The sequence below is a fragment of the Mya arenaria genome, chromosome 6 (genome assembly GCF_026914265.1).
Source record: "Mya arenaria isolate MELC-2E11 chromosome 6, ASM2691426v1".
Lineage (NCBI taxonomy): Eukaryota > Metazoa > Mollusca > Bivalvia > Myida > Myidae > Mya > Mya arenaria.
In genome coordinates this window covers 349,895-376,061 of record NC_069127.1, presented here as the reverse complement: position 1 = coordinate 376,061, position 26,167 = coordinate 349,895, and the positions used below count along the sequence as shown (strand labels likewise).

The following is a 26,167-nucleotide window of genomic DNA, read 5'->3' as shown; positions in this document are numbered from 1 at the left end:
TGGGCCATCTTCGTCTTTGACAGATATATGCCATCTAGTATCATACACTATAAACATTTTGCTGTGGATCACTTATATGAGCGAATAAACAATTAACATATTCTTTGCAATGAATTATAGACTTCAGTTTGTAAAGAAAAATGATAGAGAAATGCGTATAATGCACTAGAGTCTATAGATAACAGTTGTGTTTTTGCAGTGCCAAAGACCACAACTAACGCATGTTTTTTAACTACGAACTTATGTTTATATCCAGCAACGTTAATATACGATCATATGACAATTAAAGAAAAAGGAATTGTGTTTTTTATATTTATCATATTTTGAAAGAATAATTTTGACGTCATTTCAACAGTTGCTATTGTCAAAGTAACCACTGCGTCCAGCAATGATTGTCTAATTCAGTTCAGTTAGGCATAAAACAGCATTGTATTGTTCCTTTAACAGAAATATACCTTCTTGCTAAAATAATTCCTAATGACCGTTATAATCATTTAAATAGTAGGTTTTTAACACACTAATTGGAAAATTGAAAAGTAGCACAAGTATTATGTTTGTTTACCAATTTATTAACAACAATAATAGAAAAAAACATATGATTACATACTCGTTCGAAACTGAACAAACTTAAAAAATAATGCAATACACAACAACAAACAAACACCATTTGTTATAAATGAAATCATATTCAGGTAAAATAACTTTCCAAATACATTCACATTTATTTGTCCGTACGAACACGAGTTCTATAAAAGTACAGATGGTAGATTGAAAACCCCACAAACAAATTGATATGCTTAAGACAGTCCAACAAGTTGCATGAGTTTGGACACAGCCTTTACAACACCCTTGTCGTCGGGTGACCAGCTTGAACAGTCGTCGGGTGGATTGACGTCATAGTAAAGGTGACAATAGCGCCGGCTGTTTACCGCAGAGCTGAACTGCCGGAAGCCGTCCTCCAGAATCGCGTTCTTACCGCGGTCCTTATACTCGGCTCCTATAGCGAATGGATAACCTTTGCGAAGTTTGCCTAATCTGCAAATAATTTGAACAGAATCAGAATCCCATCAGTAGTGGACCTTTTAATAATGTATATATAAACAACATAATGTAGTACACGCCTAAACGAATAAGGACATTCACAACAAGTGAAGTTGTCATCTACTATTAAAATGATGAACACACTCTAATTGAGGCTTGATTTCACAACCAGTGGAATTGTCATCTACTATCATAATGTTCCACGCACCTTAATTGACGAGTGCATTCACAACCAGTGAAAGTGTCAACGTCTAACATAGCGTATTACACACATGTAGCAGCAGCGCTGTTAAATGTCGTATAAATTGAAGAACCACGACTCGTAACAATGAGTTCCCTGTTCGACCACAGCCTGTCTTATTGTTTAAAGATGTAGTCCTTCGAAAAACAAACATCTCACTTCGTCCCACAAGTTCTCAGTGATGTACGTCACTTTGTGAAGCCAACGGCCTTTGGCGGCTATAGGAGTGAAAAGGTAGACTAAAATAATGATGCCAACCATGTCTGAACTTCAATGCATTTGTGATCACGAATTACCAACTCCGACAAAAACATATATATAAAAAATATAAACTTAATGAACGAGGACTTCAGGATAACAACAACAATTTTCTTTATTATTATATAAAGGTCGTGCAACGGACCTTGGTTAACGTTTTATTCGTTTTTCATGCTAATGAAGTTTTTCCTGTCTGTAAGAATCTTGCCGAAAAAGTTTCCAGGGAAAGTGTAACCGGCAGCCACTGGCGGGTATCTTTTGGGTTGAATACTGAATTGCTCTCGACCAAAGTTAAACAGCTTGTACGTGTATAGATCTTCCGTTACAACAAACCTGCATTGACTGATTCTGAAAACATCGAAAACATACAGAGCAAGTATGTGTACATGCTGTCCGTTACCACAATCGCCTTCAATGACAGGTTATTAACACCGACATATAAAACTAAGGTTTGTGTATAAGCTGTCCCTTATCACAATAGGTTCTATAAACACCGACATATACAGAGCAGATACATGTACAGACCGTCCGGTACCACAATTGCATGCATCGATATGTTTTAAAATCACCGACATTTAAAGAGCAGGTGCATGTATAAGTCGTCCGTTTCCACAGTCGGTTGCATTGACAGGTTATGTGAAAACCGACATATAAGGAGCAGGTACATACTTATGCCCGTTTTCACCATCGCTTGCATTGATAGGTTCTGAAAACACCGAAACTTAAAGAGCAGGTACGTGTACAAGCCGTTTTGTTACTATAATTACCTGAATGGACAGGTTTTGAAAACGCCGACATATAAAGAGCAGGTACAAATAGGAAAATGAATTCACTTTCCTCCCAAGTCACGTATGACGTTTAAGCACAGAAGAATGTGTGATGGCGTCACGGTAGATTCAAGCAATAATGATACATTCAATGGCAACGGGTATACTTCAATAAGTCTTATAAACAGGCCATCTGTTACCTTTTTGTTCTGCAGGTTTTGAATACACTTAATTGAATTGTATTCTGTGTTTAGCAATGCTTCTAAATTAAAACTAAAGCATAGCGATCAAAGACCGACATTCGTTCAAGGGCATTACTCGAATTAAAAACAACAACAACGTGGTAGCAATTTAGCCAGAGTTTAATATAAATAAGGTCATAGAAGGCATGTATAAACAGTTTTTTATTTATTGCAATCTTCAATCATTTCAAAGTATGTTAACCAAACAGGCATGCCGATGAAGACAACAAGAACTCAAGATAGGCAAGCGAAAAAACAAAAACAGAAAGATTTATGATGAAATAGACTATAATTTTACACACAGCACGCGAATGTCCATTTTTGGCGCGGCACCAGCCATGCAGCGTTTAATAAACACTAGGCCTTAACATGAAAAGATGAACATTATACGTAATTACATTGTTACATTCATGTTGCTGGTAGAGAGAGCTTGTATCCGGACATATAAGGTGAATATATGGTGACGTGTTTCCAAGTCACGGCAAATGCGACCCTCGCATTGAACTCACTTATTTCTAAACACGCTCCTGTATTTTGAGGATGTCATCCCTATTTCCAGTGCTGTTGGAAAACAAATGGACCCGTACACCTGAATCGGCTATATTTCTCGAGTCGAGGTTTGTCCTCAGAGGGACAAAAACAACATGATTCTCGACATTTTGAGCCCACAGTGTAGAATTCTCCGCGCCGTAGGCTTCATACAGCGTTGGATGGTTAAGTGCCAAAAATCCGTCCAAACTCGGCTGGAAAAATCTTCATCACAATAAATGTAACACTCTGTTGACAAAAATTCGTGTATATCGTGAGGCAGAACAAGGATAGCAAAACGAAAACATTTGCATAATAAATAATGTGTGTAATTTCAACGCCTACGGTTGTCAAAAGACAAACAATTGATAGACGATTTACATATATTTTATATGTTTCCATTAAACGCCATTTACGAATTGAAAAGCAATGCTAAGAGTTACATTTACTGCAATAAATGCGTCAAATGATCACTTGTGTGCTATACACAACCTAAATCTTACAGCCTGGTTTGGCAAAACAGATACCCTGAACAGACTTGTCCGCGGTAGGGGAATCTGCACCCGGGTATGTTTATAAGAAAGAGTATCTCGTTGTCTCCGCTGACACCATCTACCTCGGCTATCTTTACACAAAGAATTTTCATCGATTTTAGAAATCGTATAAAGATCGGTTTACTATTATTATCTAGAACCAGATGCTCTGAAACTCAAATATTAAGTAAATTGTAGTTACAAATCGACAAGTAATTTCAGTTGTAAATAGTACTAAATCCCAACCTATTCGAGTCCACACCAGAGTCTATATCTCAGGTCGCTTATAACCAAGATGCAAGACGGTAGCTCAGAAACTTCCTTTCTAGTACAACATTAACGGTAAGTGTACTACCACTTAAAGAATCTAATGATAACTGTTTGAACATGAATCACAATTTGTGTTTGTATAAGCTGTTACAAGATTTAATCCAAAGCTATACACTATACATTGTATGAAAAATCGTTTTCAAGCATGCTTTTGGATGTATTATAATATATGTAAAAACCATATTAATTCTAAATTTGTTCCATATTTTGGAAGTAAAACGGATACGTTATTGTATTGGTGTTTATCATCCCCAAAACACGAACGTTTTGAAAAAAACCTCATTTTTTTCTATGATTAATCAAAATCCTAATTTAACACTTTTTAATGAATTTTGATGTGAAAAACCACCTAGTTCATTGGCACAGGGTAAACGCACAAAAACAAAAACTCGCTTACAAGAAACATTGAACAACAGCACAAAACTCAACAAACATAGCACTGCATATATACTATTTGCAAAAACTAGATATGTTTATCAAAGATTGTTAGTCAAGCAAGTTTCCTCATCTGACTATCTTTTAAGCATATTGCTTTACATATCGTCACCTTAGTGCAATAACTCAATAACTGCATATAGAAATAGAAGCAGATATTGAGTTATTGCACTAAGGTGACGATATGGCTTAGCAATATTAAAATGATTTACCGCTAGAGGAACCTTGTTGCATTGATATCTCACTGAAGACAAGGGTTAACATTTTGATAGTCATGGAATCAATACTATCAAGGACGGTGTTCAGTTACTAGTGTACATATATTAAATATGGTTGTTATTCATCCGTACCTCACGTTTTACACGGTAAAACTCTGTTTACTGGTTACAAATATGATACGAGTTTAATGAATGACAAAAGGGGATGAAAACGCTCTCCAATATGGTACAAATGGTAATAATACCATGATGATATCACTCACTATAATATCCATAGAAATGGTTTCTTTGTGGATATCCCGGTTTACATGTGCAGTTATATGATCCGAATGTGTTGGTGTTTAATATACATTATTCCACAGTCGTTATATACTCAATAAATGTAAACATTGATATAGTATTACTCTTGTTATGTTTATTTAAGAAGTTGGAGTGGTGCCCATACAGTAAAAGGTCAGACATTTTGAAACCTATGATAATCAAAATCAAAAGTTCAAAGAAGTCGAAAGAAAAAAGAGGGTTCTGATTGAATGCAACTCTATATTAAATACTTGCAATTTTTGCTCGAAATCTGTTAATTTGTCATTTATAAATGCATTTTCATGTTCGATTTTTATACTATAAGTAAGTTACTTTTTGAAAGATGTAAAAGTTGGAGTAATGGAGTAATGGAGTATATACAATATATTAACAACGCAATCAACAAAGGAATCGGAACACTAAAATTTGAATCCAAAAATTATGGTTTTAATTTCAAGACATATTGGGATATTCTTTGACAATAATAGGTTATTTAGATTGTTCCTCAAAATTTGTATAATATCACATTCCCAAAAATGAGGTTTCATTGTCTCTATATTTTCAAAACGAAATTGACATAACCCAGAGTTTGTGAGCTCGCATTGATACAGCTAGCAGTTTGTTTGCCTAAGTCAATAAATGTTATTTCACTGGGAGGTTCTTATTGTAGTCGCAATAGTACATTTTAAATGTAATGGGAATAGTTTATTCCACGTAATTGTCTCGGAATTTGTTCGTGGAATTTGATTCCATTTATCTACTTTACCATAATTTACTTTTAGGGGCTTTATTTGTGTGACGAATTTTACCACAACCGTGTAAAACAGTTGACATTCACCTAAGAAGTCGTTTCCCTTTTTATTTTGATTGCCAAATCATCAGACATTTTAACTGTCATTCTGGAACCTTTTAAGGTAAGAACAAAAATCTTTCATAAAGGTTTAATGATTGATATAAATCGCTATTTTGTTTATTTAACTTTTGATAAGCTTTTTGCATAATCTGTAACTTTGTATTAGAATCATATTTGATAGTCATTTAGATAAGAATAATTTTGTCCAATCAGAATGCAGATCGCGACAAATCGAAGTGCTTGGTTTTCAACCAATTGACGCCCAGTTTAAACAACCAATGAAAGCATTGTTTTGCTCGAGCGTTTTTCACGGCGTTTATAAGGCCGATTTGTTTTTGGATAATATAGTCATTCTAGATGCAGTTACCATACAGATGACATGAAAAATAATTGGCATTAATTAACTTGAACTTTCTAGTTGCTTGTCTAAATATCAACTATCTTTACTAAAAGGTTCAGCTTTGACGTATTGTATAGTTTATAGCTGACGAGTGGACCGGGTTGTTGTTGAAAAATACGATAGTTAATTAATGCCTACACTTCTATGCTCTTGCTGAAAAGCTCAGCTATTCTGTGAAGCACATTAAGTTGAATTTTCAACAATCTTTCAGAGAAAGCTCTGCTTTCCTGTTTGGTGTAGTTGGAGCGTATTTATAGCTTGCAGACGCAAAGAAAGAACGTGAACGTATTTTATGTATTTACCATAAAAGCTCGGATATCTGGTATTTCATAATTGCTAAGCATTTTAATTTTGAAAGTTACAACTCGTTTTATTCAAGAAAGCCCAGCTTTCTGATAATTCACCGAAATCATCGGCGAAACAATATATTTAAAGAGTTTGGAATTCTTTGTAAATAAGTCGATCATAGGCATTAAGCCAAAAGGAAAATTACTTATACAAAACGTCTTTTATAATTGTATGTGATTTTTTATTTGGATCTCAATCAAAATCATTTGTACACAATCAAAATGTTAAGTAACCCTGAGGAAAATTATTATATAGTTTCATCTTTTGTCATTGATTTAAGAGTTTTGCCATTAGTTTGATATAATAGTGTACAGTCGCTCGGTACACCCTGCACACGTAACATTTGCATTTATCTGTTTTTGCTTACTTTTTGAGACTATGTCATGCTTTACAGCTGATGTTCTTTCAACTCATATTTTATCATAAACTCGGTATATTAGTTATAAGCTGGTACTTTTTTTAGAAATCTGAATTGCTTATGGTGTTGAGATGTTTTGGCTCGTCAAATGTATTGAACTCTTTTGATCTGTTATCAAAGATATGTTGCATTAATTTGATACCATTTATCATAGTAAACTCTTCCTTCATTTACTAGTATGTCGGAGTTGTTCCATATCTTTGTTTTACCTGAGCTAATATTGCCGATATAATTGCTTATTTCAGACCGTGATAAGAGTTCTTCTGCTAATAAATCTATATTCGGTTATGTGCGTCTGAACTCTTATTTAGCATATGCATAGCTATCAAAAGTTTAAAGGGCTTTTGTTTAGTCTTATATATGGCAGTTACAAAATATAATTGTGTATTTTTTAATACGTTGTATATCAAAACAATGACCTGACGTCCGTTTGACATCAGTTCATCAGATGCTAAAGTTTTGTCTAAAACGAACCACTGCATTCAGCATTGATCGATTGGTTCAGTTCAGTAAAACACAGCAATGTATTGTTCCTGTTACATACATATATTTTCAGCAACATTTGAGTAGTAGGTCTTATACAATAAGTTACAAAAAGTAAGGTTTTTCGAACAACTTATTTATAACACTTATTCTGAGCGTATAATCTTGCACATCATTATGAAACTGAACACATTTTAAAAGGAACACTACAAAAACAAAACAAAAATACAACCTTTGTCATAAATCAAACCATATATATGTAAAGGAAGACTTGAATATAAATACATGAATGTCTTCACAAACACAAAACGTGTTCTGTAAACAACACAAACTGATTGATATGCTTAAGACAGTCCCACAAATTTCATGGCAGTTTTTATTCGCCCTCGTCGTCAGGAGACCAGCTGGAGCAGTCATCGGGTGGGTTGACGTCATAGTAAAGGTGACAGTACCGCTGGTTGTTGACCGCTGAGCAGCACTGCCGGAAGCCGGCCTCCAAAATGGCGTTAATATCGGTATCCATGTACTCGGCTCCTATAGCGAAAGGATATTCCTTACGAAGCTCGCCGAATCTAAATACATTGAAAAGAACCAGCTTACCATATATACATATTGAACTCTTTTGGCAGTTTGTGTTTGACTACACTTATAATACAGAACGTTTCAGCAACGCGTATCCGAGTTGCTTTCGAATATTGACCAAAATGATGATGTGCCATATATAATTACATATATAATGACGTACACACCTTAATTGATGGGTATATTCACAGCAAGTTGATTTGTCAACTACTTGCATTATGTAGTACACACCTTAATTGATGAGCACGTACACAAAACAGTGGAATTGTCACCAACTATTTTCAACGACTATCATGATTCAAAACATACCTTAATAGATGCATACATTCACGACCAGTGGAATTGTTAACTACTATCACAATCTAGTACACACCTGAATTGACTAATAAAGGCACATAAATTTGAATTCTAAACAACTATTATGATTAAGTACACACTTTCATTGACGCACGCATGCAAAACCAGTGGAATGGTCAACTTATCAGCGATGTTATACACACCTGTAGCAGCAGCGCTGTTTAATGTCGTATGGATTGAAGAACCACGACTCGTAACAGTGTGTATACTCGTCCTTGTTCGACCATATGCTGTCATTTTGTTTAAAGGTGTAGTCCTTCGAAAGAAAATATACGAAATATACATAGCAATCTGAACAAAAACCAAACCAAACGATTCATAATCGGTCAGATGTAAATGTTGAGGTACATTGACACCTTCAAAAACGATCAAAGGCCTTCTCCTTTCTTGTTTGCAAATGAAGTTTTGGCCTCTTATAATAAAGCCATAGATTCATTCTTGCTATTACGTGCTATTACCTCTTTCATGTCTTGTTCGTAACATGGACAAGGATATGAGTTTTTAAGCTGTTCTCGCGTCCATTCTTTCAATGTTTGGTTCTCGTGGAACTTCCGGCATCTAACCTCGTCCCACATGTCGTCAGTGATGTACGTCACGTTATGTAGCCAACGGCCTTTGACCTCTGACGTGATGAAAAAGGTAGAGGAAAGGAAATAATGCAATCTATGTCGGATATCCGCAAGTAAACCAGATGCATAGAAATTAAAACATATCCCTTATTATAAGGAACTGTTTATAACTAGAGTTAACAAAACATAAGTAATGGTAAGTTATGGTTTAGTAAACTTTTGCGAGATGTCACTAGATCATTAACAATACCTTTATGATCACGTGAGTGCAACAACAAATCTTTTTATTTATCAGTAAACAAAAGAAGTGCAACGGACCTTGGTTAACGTTTGACTCGTTCTTAAGGTTGGTGAAGTTGTGCCTGTCGGCGAGAATCTTGCCGGTAAAGTTTCCAGGGAAAGTGTAACCGGCAGCCACTGGCGTGTAACTCAAGGGTTTAATACTGAATTGCTCTTGATCATAGATGAACATCATGTACGTGTATAGACCGTCCGTTGCCATAATTGCCTGCATCGACAGATTCTGAAAACATCCACATATTAAGAGCAGATACATGTATAGGCATTCGTTTTCAAAATAACAGTCGAACACCGTTGGCTCAAACTCACAGGACCGTCAAAAATACCTCAAGCCTCAGAAAATCGAGCCAAGCGGGATAGTTTACCTTCTAGTTCGAGCCAACGCAGATTTTGAGCCAAGAGAGTTCGAGCCAACGGGGATCGACTGTACCTGAATTGACAGGTTCTGATAATACCGATGTATGAGAGCCGAAACGTGTACAGATCGTTTGCTTCCCGATAAAATAGAATTGAGAGTTCCCGTCGGGTTCGAAAGATTGCAGTCATACTGAACGACGTTAACGTAAGCTAACAGAATTTCTCTTGCATGGCGCTCAAGATGTAGCCAATGGGAGAGGAGGGTAAACGTTTCATCAACTGTATGAAACATCAGGCCGCCCGGTTCAACAATTATAACTACCAAAACATTCCACTATTCCGATCAATAAAACGACAGTATAACAACAGACATGCTAAACTGGAAAAGAAAACGGTTGTGTTAATGTAAACTACTCTTGGCATCACTGAATTTAGATAGCAGTCTCATTTGAAATGCGGACAATCGTACTTGTGCCACACTGCAATTTATTCGTTGTCTCTTAAAATAAACAGTGTGCCTTAAAACTAAATAACTATACCAGGTCACTTACCTGGTGCTTGTAGAGCCTGTATCCGGGCATGTATGGTGAATGTATGGTGACGTGTTTCCAAGTCACGGCAAAAGCAACACTCGCATTGAACTCACTGTTGTTCGAATACTTCTGAACATGCTCCTGTATTTTGAGGATGTCACTCCTATTTCCAGTGTTGTTAGAAAACACATGGACCCATACACCTGCGCCGGTAATATTCCTCGAGTCGAGGTTTGTCCAGAGAGGAGCAATAACCACGTGATTCTCAACATACTTTTTCCACAGTGTAGAATTCTCCGCGCCATAAGATTCATACAGAGGTGGATAGTTAAGTGCTAGAAATCCGTTCAAACTTGGCTGGAAATAAACAAAATCACAATAAATGTCCCACTCTGATGCCCAACGTTAAAGTATTTATCTACCTGAACTGAACAAAGACAGCTAACGATTGTGGTTAAGGATGAAATATCAATGTGATTTTACATTGCATTAAATTATTTGCAATTTTATAACTGGAGAGCCTTAAGTTAGCATTACAAGACAAAAAAAATAAGTGTATATTCAAAACGTTTTATGGAGACACGTGTACACTAAACTATATTGACCAATTCAAAAGGAAAGAGTTATCCTATTCTTCGACAAAATACAGAAAATATTTTTCTACAATTGTAATTAAACTTCTAAAATGATACTGATGCTACTGATAGTTGTGTGAGGTGGATGTTAAGATAGTTATCGACCTCTGTTTAAAGAAAGCTTAAGTGGTGGAAATTTCCAACCTGGATTTAATGGTCACCTGTCTTAAGCAGCCACTTTGACCTTTTCCGAAGGTTGCAACTTAATACTGGTTTGATAGTACACTGAAATAACGACATTAATATGTCACAGAACTTTAATGATACCCTGAAGAGACTGAAGTATTGTCCGAAGTAGGGGAATCTTCCCCCTGGTATGTTTACAGGCGGGAGTATCTCGTTGTCTCCGCGGACACCATCTATCACGGCCTTCGATTTAAAGCTGAGCATTACCGGACCTTAAAGATAGAAACACATGTACACAAGTGGGCATTGAAGTACAAATTATTTAAAAAACAACAAAACTGTAGCACGCTCAGATGAACTAAATGATACCTCCCATGTCAATAGTTATTCCATTACAAAATAGGAATGTGTTTATGTTCCTTTTCAATAAACTAGCCACTTGCGGATTTTTTAATACAATATTCGTTTATGTATAACATTTACAGTAAGCCGATGTATCAAACAATGAACTATTTGACCAACAATAAACCAATGGTTATTAGTGTTAGTGTGTCATTTTTTTCGTGTGTATATGTTTATCTTCTAGTACGTTGAGGCCATTGAGGTATTATGCTAATCAGAAATCGATAGTAATTGATTATAGTTTATCTTCCAGTACGTTGGGGCCATTGAGGTATTATGCTAATCAGAAATCGATAGTAATTGATTATAGTTTATCTTCTAGTACGTTGAGGCCATTGAGGTATTATGCTTATCAGAAATCGATAGTAATTGATTATAGTTTATCTTCCAGTACGTTGGGGCCATTGAGGCATTATGCTAACCAGAAATCGATAGTAATTGATTATAGTTTATCTTCTAGTACGTTGAGGCCATTGAGGTATTATGCTAATCAGAAATCGATAGTAATTGATTATAGTTTATCTTCCAGTACGTTGGGGCCATTGAGGTATTATGCTAATCAGAAATCGATAGTAATTGATTATAGTTTATCTTTTAGTACGTTGGGGCCATTGAGGCATTATGCTAATCAGAAATCGATAGTAATTTATTATAGTTTATATTCTAGTACGTTGAGGCCATTGAGGTATTATGCTAATCAGAAATCGATAGTAATTGATTATAGTTTATCTTCCAGTACGTTGGAGCCATTAAGGTATTATGCTAATCAGAAATCGACGTAATACATTATACTTTCTCTTCTAGTAAAGTGAGGCCATTGAGATATTATGCTTATCAGAAATAGATAGCAATATCCTTCCGTTTAAAAATCGTTAAAATATCAGTTAATTGTTTGATGTGCCACATACGTTTATTTTCAGGGTATAGTAAATGAAATTATATTTGTGAAATTTACAAGTTAGCTCATTTGGCAATTGTTCCATCTTGATATATTCTGAAAGAAAAACTTATATTCAATTTTGTCGGTGTGTATCACCCCAAAACACATACGTCTTGCAAAAACCTAGCAATTTATTTAGATTCCTGTAAAGTCTTATATAATACTTATACATGCATATCAAGTAACCAAAACTAATACTCTGATAAGCACGTTGCAAATAATATTGTTAAGCTATTATAAAAAAATAACCGCTCCAGGTTGTTAACTGCCTGTTCAAGATCAAGATCTGATCCAGGGGTTAAAATGTTGATGGTCATTAAAACAATACTTAAGGAAGCATTCAATAATTATCGTGCGTATATTGAAATATGATTGTAGTTTTTTTAACACGCTACTTATTGCACATATTGTGTTTTGTCTACAGGTTACCGAAATTGAGTATGCATAAACGAATAAAGATGGGTAAGAACAAACTCTCTAAAAATGGTTAAACCTGGTTTTATATCATAATGATACCACTCACTATAACATCCATAGAAAGGGTTTCCTTGAGGGTAATCCGCTCGACATTTGCAGTAAAAAGACCCAAATGTGTTGGTGCAATCGGCATTCTGACCACATGATGTCCCACCATCGCATTCATTAACATCTGCGTAAATGCAAAACACATTATTATATATGTTACTTGTCCATTTAAGTCAATAAGCCTAAACTTGACTAACACTTTCTTATTTAATTATATACGAAGACGATATGCCATGGCCAGAAAGCATTGACCGACATTACAGAACATGATTCGTGCAATTTCAACTGACCTTTCTCGCAGTGTGTGCCCGTCCATCCACGGTTACAGCCACAGTAGTAGCTGCCAGCTGTGTTAGTACACCAGCGAGTCTGATTCCGGTTTCTCCGACAGAAATAGTCCCCGACAAAAGCACACTCGTCATTATCTGCACAAGTATGAATATATAACTGGGCTGGTCGTATTAAACAATGGTCGCAATTGGATCCAAGAACGAGGTAGCTTAACGGTTAACCTATCAAAAACCGAATTATGCAGATATGCAGTCTATGACTTATGACCATCAGATTGAAGTAGCATACTGAAAACCATTCGGGTTAAAGTGTAAGGGCGGACGTGATAAACCGGTTGAGGTGCATCCATGGTCTAGTGGTAGAACAACTATCTTCCAATCTTATCCCCCACACTTCTTTAAAAACAACTGTCCTTTCACAGCCTACAAGACTGGTACTTTTAATTTGGCCGAGAATGTCGAAAAATTAACACCGAGACACCCATGTGAAACGGTTTAACCCGTCTTTTCATTAACTCTGGTAAGATAGTTTTCCAAACATGTTCACTGGTGTTATATACTAATAAGTGCAAGTCAACAAATGTAATCACATTTGACATGTTTTATTGATTTCGATAACTAAAAGACTAAACACTGGATTTCCTACCGTCACATTGTCGGCCTCTGTTTTCCCCCGAATCTGTATAGCCGTCATTACACGTGCACTGGTAGCTACCATTTAGGTTGGTGCACTTGGCGCTGTAGTGGCACTCGTTACTTCCCGAACATTCGTCCACATCTTCGCAACAATAATATGAAGTCAACATGTTTAACATCATAAATAAATATAGCATCACGGACAAGACGTACTGCATTGAATAACTTTTGTCTTAATCGTTTCCTCATACTGTTATTTGACCAACGAGCAGTCTTTATAAAACATGTATTCATTGGTTTTATTATTGTTTAAAATTTCTGAAGCAGAAAGTTTTTCCAGAAATACTCACTTTTGCAGAATGAGACAAGTGTTCTTTTGAGATAATAACTCTCCTAGGTACCTGTGCAAGTTGGCGGATCGTCATCCCATAGTCCCTCCGGCGTACAGTTTATCACTGTAGCGTTTGCCGTTGTATATCCGTGATCGCACGTGTAGAAGGCACTGTGGTTGAAGGTTGTTAGGGTATATTCAACTGTGCCTTTCTTTATGTTTGTTGGTTTGTCGCAATCTGTTTTACACACAACAAAGTTAAAACCGATAAAAAGGAGATCGTTATGCAATGTTCTTTTATAAAAACGATACAATTAAGACACTTTTCAACCTAAAACGAACTAATGTAACTGATTATACTGAAATCGATCAGTATAAATTAACAGTTTGCTTACTATTTTGACAAGATAAAAGTAATCTAAGTTAAAAATAAGTCTTACTCTTTTTCAATGGAATTTAAATCCAGCTTACTATATCATTAGTATACGATGGATCTTACTTTTGCATTTGGAATACCACCCAAAATGACCCGAAATCCAGCGTTTAAAGGGGATGGATGATACTTTCATAGAGACGCTCACTTACCAATAGGAGTACATCGGACGTCTATATACCGCCAGGTGCTGTTCGCCAGACATTCTGTTGAATTGCTACCGCTTAACGTGTAACCCGCGTGACAACTGAAAACCGCTAACGATCCAAACGTGGTTCCATTCAGGGAGACGTTGCCATGTGTCAAATTATGTGGGAGACCGCACTCTGTGGAACGTGATTATCAGTTATCAAAATCAATATTATCTTCCATGGCCTAGAGTGTAAAATAGTGTGTAAAAAAGTCATCCCAACCCGAGCGTTGGGTGTTTAGCGGAGATTAGGTCTAACGAGTTTCCGCAGAATACCGTGCGCGAATGTTGTGATGAACCTATCTTACATGAGCGGTGATGATAGATGCTTATTCTACAACAGAATCAAAACTATAGGAAATATTATTAAAACAATAATGCGAAAATGAAAAAAACAAACACACTTCAGGACCAAGATGCAGGCAACTATCTAGCTTCACTTACCAATGGCAATGCAGCTAACGTCAATGTCCTGCCAGCTGCCGTTCGCCTGACACTGCGTGGAGTTCATACCGTCTAGCATGTAACCTTCCTCACAGCTGTACACTGCTACTGATCTGTAGGTAGTACCATTCTCCACGGAGATACTGCCATGTGTCAAATATCGTGGAAGGCTGCAATCTGTGAACCATGATAATCCGTGTCTGTATATATTAGGATATATGATTACTTTGCCCTGCTATCTAGCAAATTATGATAACACAATGGCATTTGACCTGTAATATGAATTTGCAAATATAACAGCTGTTCGGCGAAAATTACTTACTAATGACAATGCAGCTAATGTCTATGTCCTGCCACATGCCATTCGCCTGACATTCCGTGGAGTAGCTGCCATCTAACGTATATCCTTCCTCACAACTGTACTCCGCTACTGATCCGTACATGGTACCATTCTCCACTGAGACACGTCCATGCGTCACATTACTTGGAAAGCCGCAATCTATAAAGCGTTATTTATTATGTTCTTTTTGATATGTTTTCTTTACCATAAAACGTGCAGTTTACATTGCTCTAGTATTGCAGTATTTTATTTGTCTTCGTTTGTTCGCGTTATGATGACGTGATGGCTAATAACCTCAACTTCAATCCACGGTAAAATGTTTAGAATTTAAGAGTATTCAACAACTTCAGTTCGGAAAACAATAATCTAGTGCGAAGAGCGAACACTATTTCGTTTTACGTAGTGACTGCAATGACATAAAGGCACACATATTTTCTGAAGTACTACTTTTTTATTTCGATATGACGGGATAATATTTTGTTCTAACCGAATACTGTTTCGTTAGGACAGAAATGTATTTTAAAATAACACATTTTTGTCCATTATAAAATAACCTTCGATGTCAGGACATATATAGTGACCTGTTTCCTTTAAAGTCTGGAAATGGAGTTTAACATTCGAGTAAAAGCCACAATTTAATATCCCATCCAATAAATAAAAACAAAATCCAGATTGTTAACTCAAAACTAAAAATACCTGCAACACCTAACGGCTCGAATGTAGTAATGTTTGTTGATGTTGTAATGGTTTTCGTCGGATTTGATCTTGTAATAGTCGTTGGTGGGTGCGATGTTGAAGTGCTCGTCAATGGTGTTGTAGTGATTGTCGTTCGTTTTGATCTCGTGGTTGTTGTTAGTTTTGATGTATTATTGGTCAAAGTAGGTTCTAGTGTTGACAATACCGTTGCTTTTATTGGCGTTGTAATTTTCGTTGATGATTTCAGTGTTGTACCTGTTGATGCTGGTTTTAGTGTTGTAGTGGTTGTCGATGTGGATCTTGGAGTTGTACCGGTCGTCGTTATTGGTTTTGATGTTGTAGTGGTCGTTGTTGGCGTTCGTGTCATAGTGGACGTCGTTGGTTTAATTCTTGTTGTTTTAGGCGTTGGTTCTGAGGTTGAAGTGGTCGTAATTTGTTGTTTTGTTGAACTGGTCTTTGTAAGTATTGACCTTGTTGTTGTCGTTTTTGGTATTGATGCTGTTATGTTCGATGTTGGCTTTTGTGTTGTAAAGGTCGATTTTGGTCTTGTTTTTTTAGTGATCGTCGTTGGTTTTGGTGTTGTAGAAGTTGTCGATGTTGATTTTTCAATCGTAGTGTTTGATGTTGGTCTTGGTGTTGTACTGGTCGTTGATGTAAGATTTGATGTTTTAATGGTCGATGATTGCTTTTGTGTAGAAGTTTTCGTCATAGGTTTAAATGGTGTAGTAGTCATCCTTGGTATTGGTTGTGTTGAGTTTGTCGTTGGATTTATTGCCGTAGTGGTAGTTGTTGGTTTTAGAGTTGTAGTGTTGGTGGTTGGTCTAATTGTAGTAGTAAGCGTTGGTCTTGATGTTTCAGATGTTTCACTGGTTAATTTTGGTTCAATTGATGGAGTGGCCGTTGTCGACTGAAGTGTTGTAGTGGTCGTGATTGTTGTCGAAGTTGAAAATGGTTCTAATGTTGCACTGGTCGTCGTTGGCTTTAGTGTTGCATTGGTCGTCGTTGGATTAAGTGATGCAGTGGTTGTTGTTGGTTTTGTTGTAGCAGTGGTTGTAGTTGATTTTTGTGTAGCACTTGTATTAGTTAGTTTTGATGTTTCAGTGGTCGACGTTTGTTTTGATGTTGTAGTGGTCGTCGTTGATTTTTGTGGTGAAGTGGTCGTCGTTGATTTTGTTTTAGAACTAGTCGTTGTTTGTTTGGGTGTTGATGTGGTCACCGGTAGTTTTGATGTAGTAGTTGTCGTTTTTAATTTTGGCGATGGGGAGGTCGTTGTTTGATTTGATGTTGTAGCGGTTATTGATGGTTTTGTTGTTCCATTGGTTGTGGTTCGTTTAGTTGTTGTCGTGGTTGTCGTTGGGTTTTGTGTAGTACTTTTCGTGGTTACTTTTAATGATGTAAGAGGCAGGGTTGGTTTTGTTGTTGTGATGGTCGTCGCCGTTGGTTTTGATGTTGGGATTGACGATGTTTGTGTTGATGTTGTAGTTGTCGTCGTTGATTTTGGTAGGGTAGTGGCCGTCGTTTGTTTTGTTGTAGAAGTAGTCGTTGTTGGTTTGGGTGCTGTGGTGGTCACCGATAGTTTTGATGTTGAAGTGGTCGTTATTGTTTTTGGTGTTGTAGTTGCCATCGTTAATTTTGATGTGGAAGTTGTCGTTTTTAATTTTAGCGATGTGGAGGTCGTTGTTGGATTTGATGATGTAGCGGTCGTTGTTGGTTTTGGTGTTGAAGTTGACGTTAATGAGTTTGTTGTTGAAGTGGGCGTCGTTGGGTTTCGCGTAGTAGTTGTCGTGGCTATTTTTAATGTTGTTGTGGTCAGGTTTTGTTTTGATGTTGTAGTGGTGGTCGACGTTGGTTTTGATGTTAAGATGGTCAATGTTTGTTTTGATGTAGTGGTTGTCGTCGTTGATTTTGGAAGTGAAGTGGTCGCCGTTGGTTTTGTTGTAGAAGTATCCGGTTTGGGGTTTGTGGTGGTCACCGATAGTTTTAATGTTGAAGTGGTCGTTGCTGTTTTTTGTGTTGTAGTTGTCATCGTTAATTTTGATGTGGAAGTTGTCGTTTTTAATTTTGGCCATGTGGAGGTCGTTGTTGGATTTGATGTTGTAGCGGTCGTTGTTGGTTTTGGTGTTGAAGTTGACGTTGATGGTTTGTTTGTTGTCGTGGTCGTCGTTGGGTTTCGCGTAGTAGTTGTCGTGGCTATTTTTAATGTTGTTGTGGTCAGATTTTGTTTTGATGTTGTAGTGGTGGTCGACGTTGGTTTTGATGTTGAGATGGACAATGTTTGTTTTGATGTAGTGGTTGTCGTCGTTGATTTTGGTAGTGAAGTGGTCGTCGTTGGTTTTGGTAGGGTAGTGTCCGTCGTTGGTTTTGTTGTAGAAGTAGTCGTTGTTGGTTTGGGTGTTGTTGTTGTCACCGATAGTTTTGATGTTGAAATAGTCGTTATTGGTTTTGGTGTTTTAGTTGTCATTGTTAATTTTGATGTTGTAGTTGTCGTTTTTAATTTTGGCGATGTGGAGGTCGTTGTTGGATTTGATGTTGTAGCAGTTATTGTTGGTTTTGTTGTTCCATTGGTTGTGGTTTGTTTTGTTGATGTGGTGGTCGTCGTTGAGTTTCGTGTAGTAGTTGTCGTGGTTACATTAAATGTTGTAGTAGGCAGGGTTGGCTTTGTTGTTGTGATGGTCGTCGACGTTGGTTTTGATGTTGCAGTTGTCGTCGTTGATTTTGGTAGTGTAGTGTCCGATGTTGGTTTTGTTGTAGAAGTAGTCGTTGTTGGTTCGGGTGTTGTTGTTGTCGTCGTTAATTTTGATGTGGAAGTTGTCGGTTTCAATTTTAGCGATGTGGAAGTCGTTTTTGGATTTGATGTTGAAGCGCTCGTTGTTGGTTTCGGTGTTGAAGTTGACGTTGATGGTTTTGTTGTTGTCGTGGTCGTCGTTGGGTTTCGCGTAGTAGTTGTCGTGGCTATTTTTAATATTGTTGAGGAAAGGTTTTGTTTTGATGTTGTAGTGGTGGTCGACATTGGTGTTGATGTTGAGACGGTCGATGTTTGTTTATATATTTTAGTTGTCGTCGTTGACTTTGGTAGTAAAGTGGTCGTCGTTGGTTTTGTTGTAGAAGTAGTCGTTGCTGGTTTGAGTGCTGTGGTGGTCAACGATAGTTTTGATGTTGAAGTGGTCGTTGCTGGTTTTGGTGTTATAGTTGTCTTTGTTAATTTTGATGTTGAAGTTCTCGTTTTTAATTTTGGCGATGTGGAGGTCGTTGTTGGTTTTGATATTGCACTGGTTGTTGTTTGTTTAGTTGTTGTTATGGTCATCGTTGGGTTTCGTGTAGAAGTTGTCTCGGTTAATTTTAATGTTGCAGTTTTCAGGTTTGGTTTTGTTGTTTTGGTGGTCGTCGTCGTTGGTTTTGATGCTGAGATGGTCGATGTTTGTTTTGATGTTGTAGTTGTCATCGTTGATTTTGGAAGTGTAGTGGTCGTCGTTGGTTTTGGTGCTGAGATGGTCGATGTTTGTTTTGATGTTGTAGTTGTCGTCGTTGATTTTGGAAGTGTAGTGGTCGTCGTTGGTTTTGATGCTGAGATGGTCGATGTTTGTTTTGATGTTGTAGTTGTCGTCGTTGATTTTGGAAGTGTAGTGGTCGTCGTTGGTTTTGATGCTGAGATGGTCGATGTTTGTTTTGATGTTGTAGTTGTCGTCGTTGATTTTGGAAGTGTAGTGGTCGTCGTTGGTTTTGGTGCTGAGATGGTCGATGTTTGTGTTGATGTTGTAGTTGTCGTCGTTGATTTTGGTAGTGAAGTGGTCGTCGTTGTTTTTGATGTTGAGAAGGTGTATGTTTGTTTTGATGTTGTAGAGTTCGTCGATGGTTTTGTTGTAGAAGTAGTCGTTGTTGGTTTTGGTGTTGTTTTTATCACCGATAGTATTGATGTTGAAGTGGTCGTTCCTGGTTTTGGTGTTGTTGTGGTTGTCGATGTGGATCTTGTTGGATTTGGTGCTGTAGTATTCGTTGTTGATGTGATTATGTTTGTTACTGGTTTATGCGTTCTACTACTTGTTAAGGGTGTTGTAGTGGTTTTTATTTGAGTTGTAGTGACCGTTGTTGGTGCGGTAGTGATAATTTTAGATGTGGTAGTGGCCGTTGTTGGTGCGGTAGTGATAATTTTAGGTGTGGTAGTGGCCGTTGTTGGTATGGTAGCTGTCGTTGTTTGTGTGAAAGTGGTTGTTGTTGGTGTTACTTTCGTTGTGGTTTGCGTATTTTGTGATGGTGTTGTCTGTTTCGCTTTCTGTTGTGTTAATGAAATGGTAGGCGTTTGCTCTAGCGTTGCGGTGGTCACTGACATTTTGGAAACTGTCTCTGTAAGTAAATAAAAGAGATAACATAATGTTAATTCAAATCATGCCAAATATATGGTTATTGGTACAACTGTTTTGAAAAGATCGGTATGAATTATTATTATTAAATTAAGACATCGAGAAAAACCCCATCATGTGTTCATATAATACATATTTAAATATATCTATCTTTATAAATTCCGTATCGTGAAATTATGTATTAACTTAATGCTCACTCGATGAAATTGATTGCATGTTATGACAGTCATTTTTGTTAAAGGTAAATGAACGATTTGCAGCACATGATATGATGTATATTCTGCAATACACAGAATATAAACACCGACTGAGTCGTGATACGGAACATCAGAAAAGCGTTACATTAGTAATATTCCGTTATTATATGTTTGCTTTGATTATTTCCATGTTTATATGCACTATTCGTGGTTTTTACCAAGAAGGGCAAGGTACAGTTTGAACCATAGGTTCTATAAACATTCAAAACACCTGAACATCAACACAGTCCTACGCATATATACCAGATTTCCACTTTTCCCCAAAATGTGGTGGCCAGTGATGGGCATTTAATTATAATAACATGGTCTGTCATGAGCCGCTGATAGTTTCATCCGGGAATGTTTTATGATCCTATCAAGTTTCAAGATTACAGTCTTAATTAGCTAGGGTTAGAAAATGAACATTGCTAGAAATAACGAGGACTGCGATTTTCAATTTGGTTTAAGGAGATATTTTTTATCTCAAAACTTTATAACAATTTTGTTACAAAGGTTACAGTAATTTTGATTAAATAAGTTATTGTTTTATATCACTTATGACTCATATTGAAAATATAAACATAATTATATATTACACTAGTGCTGAAGTAAGTGGGGCTTTTCAAAGACCTTGAAGAAGTGTCTGAAAATAAATGTCTAGGTGCGTAGTAGGGGTTTGACATTAATGGAAGATAGATAGATGGATAGATAAATACCCTTGTCATGTGATTCCTTACAAAATAAAAATAATACTGTTTAGCCCGAGCTTTTAATTAACAACAACAACAAGTCAGTCAAGTAGTAATACTTTGTGCAACTGGACTGTCTGAGAACTGTTCATTCAGTGTTAAATGAATTTTAGAAAACTGTATTGTGAATTTTCAAGACGTAATGATCAATGCAAACCTTAATATATCTAAAACAAATCATCCATTACACTAGAACTTAATACATAATTGATAAAATCATTTACATATCACTATTATTTTTCATTCAATGAATTCAAAAACGTGTCATATTGGCAATATAATATTGTATATTTCTTCACAAAAATTATTGTTTGTCATCAGCATGCCTTATGCTACCTTGTTTATGAAACCTTTGAAGAGAACTTGAATCATGAAAGGGCTTTCAAGGTACCAATCTTCAATAACATCAAACAAGTTCATTGATAATGGTTTCACATACTTATTATTCATTGTTCCAGCCACAATTTGTAAAGGCCTGGGTGCCAGGTCAGAAAGGGGACTTTTGATCCTTATGGACACTTGCATCGGCCAATGTTTAATTTGTAATGAGTATTTGTCGTAACTACTTTCAATTCTAATAGTTTGTTATGAATACCTAAGGTGTTATCTTTCATTTATATATAATAATATCAAAATTATTATTTTACACTTTCTGAAAATACATCGATCCGACCTGTCAATCAAACTAATCATTATTGACCAATGAGAAAGCTGCAAATTATTCACCGAGTCCCGTCCGCCATCTTTACCCACAAACACAGCAGCGATAACTGTTTACAACCGGACATTTTATTGAAGTTTTAAGACTGATTTGTGAAAATGGTTAAACGATGCGGATGGGGAATATGTTATGCAGATTAAGGTATCCGGAGGGACTAAATGGAGGCCGATTTAAACGATTTCCGACCTATAATCCGATATTGAGAAGTACAAATGCTGGATTAAAGCCTGTGGACACAGGACGGCCACACGAGAAACTGAATGTCAACAGGATAAACAAGCACGAAGACGTCTGCTCGAAGGTTAGTAAATTAAAATTTGGTTTTATCGTAAAACGATCAAAATACAATCATTTCAATTATAATTCTAAATTCTGCAAATCATGCCAAATGTTTATTTTGTTTACTTTTGTTTACTTTCTTGTGTCCTAAATATTGACCTCCATGTTGACAGTTTCCATCAGGTTATGAATGTGTCAAGTTTAAACTACTGTTTTATTGTATAATATGTATAATATGTTACTGATTGGCATTGTGGAGTCTTGTCACACTAATTATATTTTACTATTATGCATATTTAAGCACTTTCATGAAGGAAATGGGCCATCTAAAGAGTATCCTGACCCATTATCAGCTGATGGCTGGAGAATAACATCTTCAAGAAAACTCCCCACAAAGCGGTCACTTGGAAAGGAAACTTATGGCAGCATTTATACACAAAATGCAAGTGTATGCATTTAATACAAGATATCACATGCCTGTGGGTTAGAGTTTTATTTATCTTTATGGAGTGCGCGAAACACTTGAATAACATGTACTATGTAGGATAAATTGCAAAACTGAGACTGTATTATTTTGTAGACTTCTACTCATTTTTAAAATGCCACTGTTCCTTTTTTCATTACAAAACAACAGCATTATAGTTACATATATTTTAATACAAGTAGTTTGTATGTTACAGAAAAGAACAATCAAAAGAACTGAAGAAAACATTATTACACGGAAATTACACAGTTTTTGTGTAAATTTGCATATAAATATATCAACATAACAACAATTTCTTTCAGAGAAAAGCTGGTCCAGGATCCTGCAGACACTGTACCAGGAGTAGAAACACAGACCGAATGTCCATGTAAGTGAAACCAACACTCTAACAATGCCTATGATCTTGTTGTCAGTTCTGTTTTACTTGGGTCTTCACAGGTTGTGTGGTATTTAACGGTGTGAACTCTTTCGGTAAATCAATGGGTGCTGCATTTCAAACAGAGGTATTCCTACACTCTTGAGAAATGGTAGAAGTCAGTTTTAAACATCTTGTCTTAAATGTAAAATTTATTATGCATTTATTTTCAGGGACGTCACCTTTGGATATGTTTGCACTTACCGCTCAGAATGCTTCCCTAAAAGAACAGTTGTCACAAAAAGAAGTCCAAGTTGAAGAATAACAGTCTGCACTTTCATCAAAGTGTTGTGAAATTCAGATTTTAAAGCAACTGGTTGGAATATAAACAAACTGTAAATGTCGATATAGTTCTGCTCAAAGAAGCAAGAGTTAAAATTTGTTAAAATATTGATTGGATGATTGTGTGTATTGTTCTTCTTTGAACGTTAAGCAGTGATTATGAACGTTTTTCTTTTTGCTTAATGTAAAATTGAATGCCTCAATATTAAATTGTTTCGATACACATGGAATGTTTGACAAGTACCCGCTAATTTTATTAATCCGTTACCGTGATTAATTATCTCATGCCAGTGTTGTTTCAACGACACGTGTTGATTAAGTGTCAACTCAAACATCCCGAGTCGGGGTGTCAACGCTTGGCACGATAGACTTGTGTATTCCCTAAACGTCAATATATAAGCTCATGTTCTACTGCAATACAAATCATATTCATATTGCAATAGCTTCATACCTATTGAAGAAGATACATTTCAAAATGCGATCACTCGACAAGCGTTTCTCTCTGACGGAAGCTGAAGGGCGTTTTCAGAAGGCCTGCGACCAGATTGTTCTGCTGAACCACCGCCTCGGTGAAGTTCAGAAGCGCTACAAGATGGCCAAAAGAAGCAACAACAAGGCATTTCGCTACAATCTGCGACTGAAGCTTGCTGTCATCGAAGGTGTGCGCAACATGTACTACGACTTCGCCTACAGCAAAGCCGACCGCGTTGCTGAGCTTCGACGTGAGCTTTTCGACGAATCCGTCGAAATCGTCTCCGGATCTGACTCAGAATATTCTTCTGATGACCTGGAGTAGACACTGGATATAAATCCATAGTCGTTTTCCACAAAACGGCCCTTTTCAGAGCCAATCACATAACCCGAAAGGAGTTACCTTACAAATTGTCACATTCAAATCCAACATTAGCCCAGCACAAATCTGGCCCACATACACAACTTTTTATTCATCTAAATAAAGCCGAAATACGCCAAACCATGACCGACTGACTGATGAAGTATCAATACATGTTGACTGATGAAGTATCAATACATGTTCACTCCATAATGGACCATACTTACTAACTTAATAAACGAACGAGCATGATTCGCTGAGCGACTTTGTTTTATTAAATGTCTGAAAAATGACTTCGATAAAACAAGTATATTAATAAAATGACATTTTTTATTGTTTGACTGAGTCAGTGATTGATTGATTGATAGAATAAATGAATGAATGAATGATTGACTGGATGAATAAATAAATGAATGAATAAATATATAAATAAATGAATAAATGAATGAATGAATGAATGAATGAATGAATGAATGAATGAATGAATGAATGAATGAATGAATGAATGAATGAATGAATGAATGAATGAATGAATGAATGAATGAATGAATGAATGAATGAATGAATGAATGAATGAATGAATGAATACTTGAATGAATGATATGATTTTATTTCTGCTTCTTTGATATAATTGAATAACTGTTAGTTTATTCATGTTTGGAATAAAGCATTGTAAAGTGAATTGTGTGTTTGTAGTTCATTTATTTAATTTAATTTAAAATTTGTAAACTTGGTCTGTGTATCTATCTGGCAAAGGACAGGTTTCCTTTTTTCCGACTGTGCTATTATGACTTGGTTCACTGGAACTGGCTTGATCTTTGATCCCTTTGGCACATTCCATTGTTGGGGAATACTTGTGTAACTTTGTTGATCAGGAACATGGGTGAAGTTTTGCAACTTGAGTTCCTGAAGTGACTTGATTCAGCCAACCACGTGTGAACAATGACCGCTCAATCTATAAAAAAAATGAAAACAGAGATTGTTGACAAGTTATCAAAACAAAAGCATGATATCATGCTGTGAAATTGGCATGTGTTTATCCTACACTGACCCATGAAGTATCATTTGACTTTCCATATGTTAAATGTCTAAAACGAGGCAGTAACTAGAAATATGAAAATCAATAAATTGAAATACAACATACAGTATCTTACTTCTTTCTTTACTCGACGACTTGAAAATATTTTTTTCGCATTCCGTATTACGGCATGAAATGCAAAAGACATGGCGATCCAAAATTGCTTATAATACAAAATGTATATTTAAGAATAAAATTACTAGTATAATAGCATTTGTTTAATACAATTGGAAATTCACATACCCTGGTTTTCATGAGCAATACCTATATCGTATGGAATCCCTCTCCACATCGACACTTAACATATGATGCTTCTCGTTTTTTCTCATTGAAGGCCAGCATCTCGCGGTAACATGGCAGATATTTCCTCTTCCAAAACTTTAATGTCATGAATATAACCTTGTAGAAAGTAATTTAATCCCTTTTCTTACACCTTTCCCGATAATTTGGCTTGATCTGGTAAATATTTGACTGATATATTGTCCGAAATCTTCGCGAGAGAATCGGATTCTGATGCTATCGTAGCAGCGCGAGAGCCGCCATTTTGAATTTACGTTTTGGGCGCATAGTAACAATATCTAAGGGGGCGGAGCTTATCTTGGCATCTCGGATCGATGTATTGACTCTGTGAAGCAAAAGGGCACAGCAGGGC

At 36.4% G+C, this 26,167-nt stretch overlaps 3 protein-coding genes across 3 annotated transcripts; 1 reads left to right on the top strand and 2 right to left on the bottom strand.

Annotated features, from left to right (window-relative positions):
* Window positions 1-7,671: 7,671 nt before the first annotated feature.
* On the bottom strand, window positions 7,672-16,584 carry LOC128236769 (uncharacterized). Its single transcript, XM_052951880.1, has 14 exons — window positions 16,082-16,584; window positions 15,368-15,544; window positions 15,046-15,222; window positions 14,564-14,737; window positions 14,049-14,216; window positions 13,658-13,789; window positions 13,012-13,146; window positions 12,720-12,845; window positions 10,996-11,126; window positions 10,112-10,450; window positions 9,222-9,426; window positions 8,793-8,956; window positions 8,478-8,590; window positions 7,672-7,967 (listed from the first exon to the last, which is right to left on the bottom strand). The coding sequence occupies exons 1-14, from the start codon at window positions 16,446-16,448 to the stop codon at window positions 7,772-7,774; spliced, it is 2,604 nt and encodes an 867-aa protein (XP_052807840.1). The 5' UTR covers window positions 16,449-16,584; the 3' UTR covers window positions 7,672-7,771.
* LOC128236728 (mucin-2-like) lies at window positions 16,480-20,408 on the bottom strand. Its single transcript, XM_052951797.1, has 2 exons — window positions 16,724-20,408; window positions 16,480-16,598 (listed from the first exon to the last, which is right to left on the bottom strand). The coding sequence occupies exons 1-2, from the start codon at window positions 20,406-20,408 to the stop codon at window positions 16,480-16,482; spliced, it is 3,804 nt and encodes a 1,267-aa protein (XP_052807757.1).
* Window positions 20,409-22,254: 1,846 nt separating this feature from the next.
* LOC128236725 (uncharacterized) lies at window positions 22,255-23,635 on the top strand. Its single transcript, XM_052951795.1, has 4 exons — window positions 22,255-22,446; window positions 22,726-22,872; window positions 23,211-23,275; window positions 23,497-23,635. Exons 1-4 carry the CDS (start codon window positions 22,255-22,257, stop codon window positions 23,579-23,581), a joined length of 489 nt encoding a protein of 162 aa, XP_052807755.1. The 3' UTR covers window positions 23,582-23,635.
* The last annotated feature ends 2,532 nt before the right edge of the window (window positions 23,636-26,167 follow it).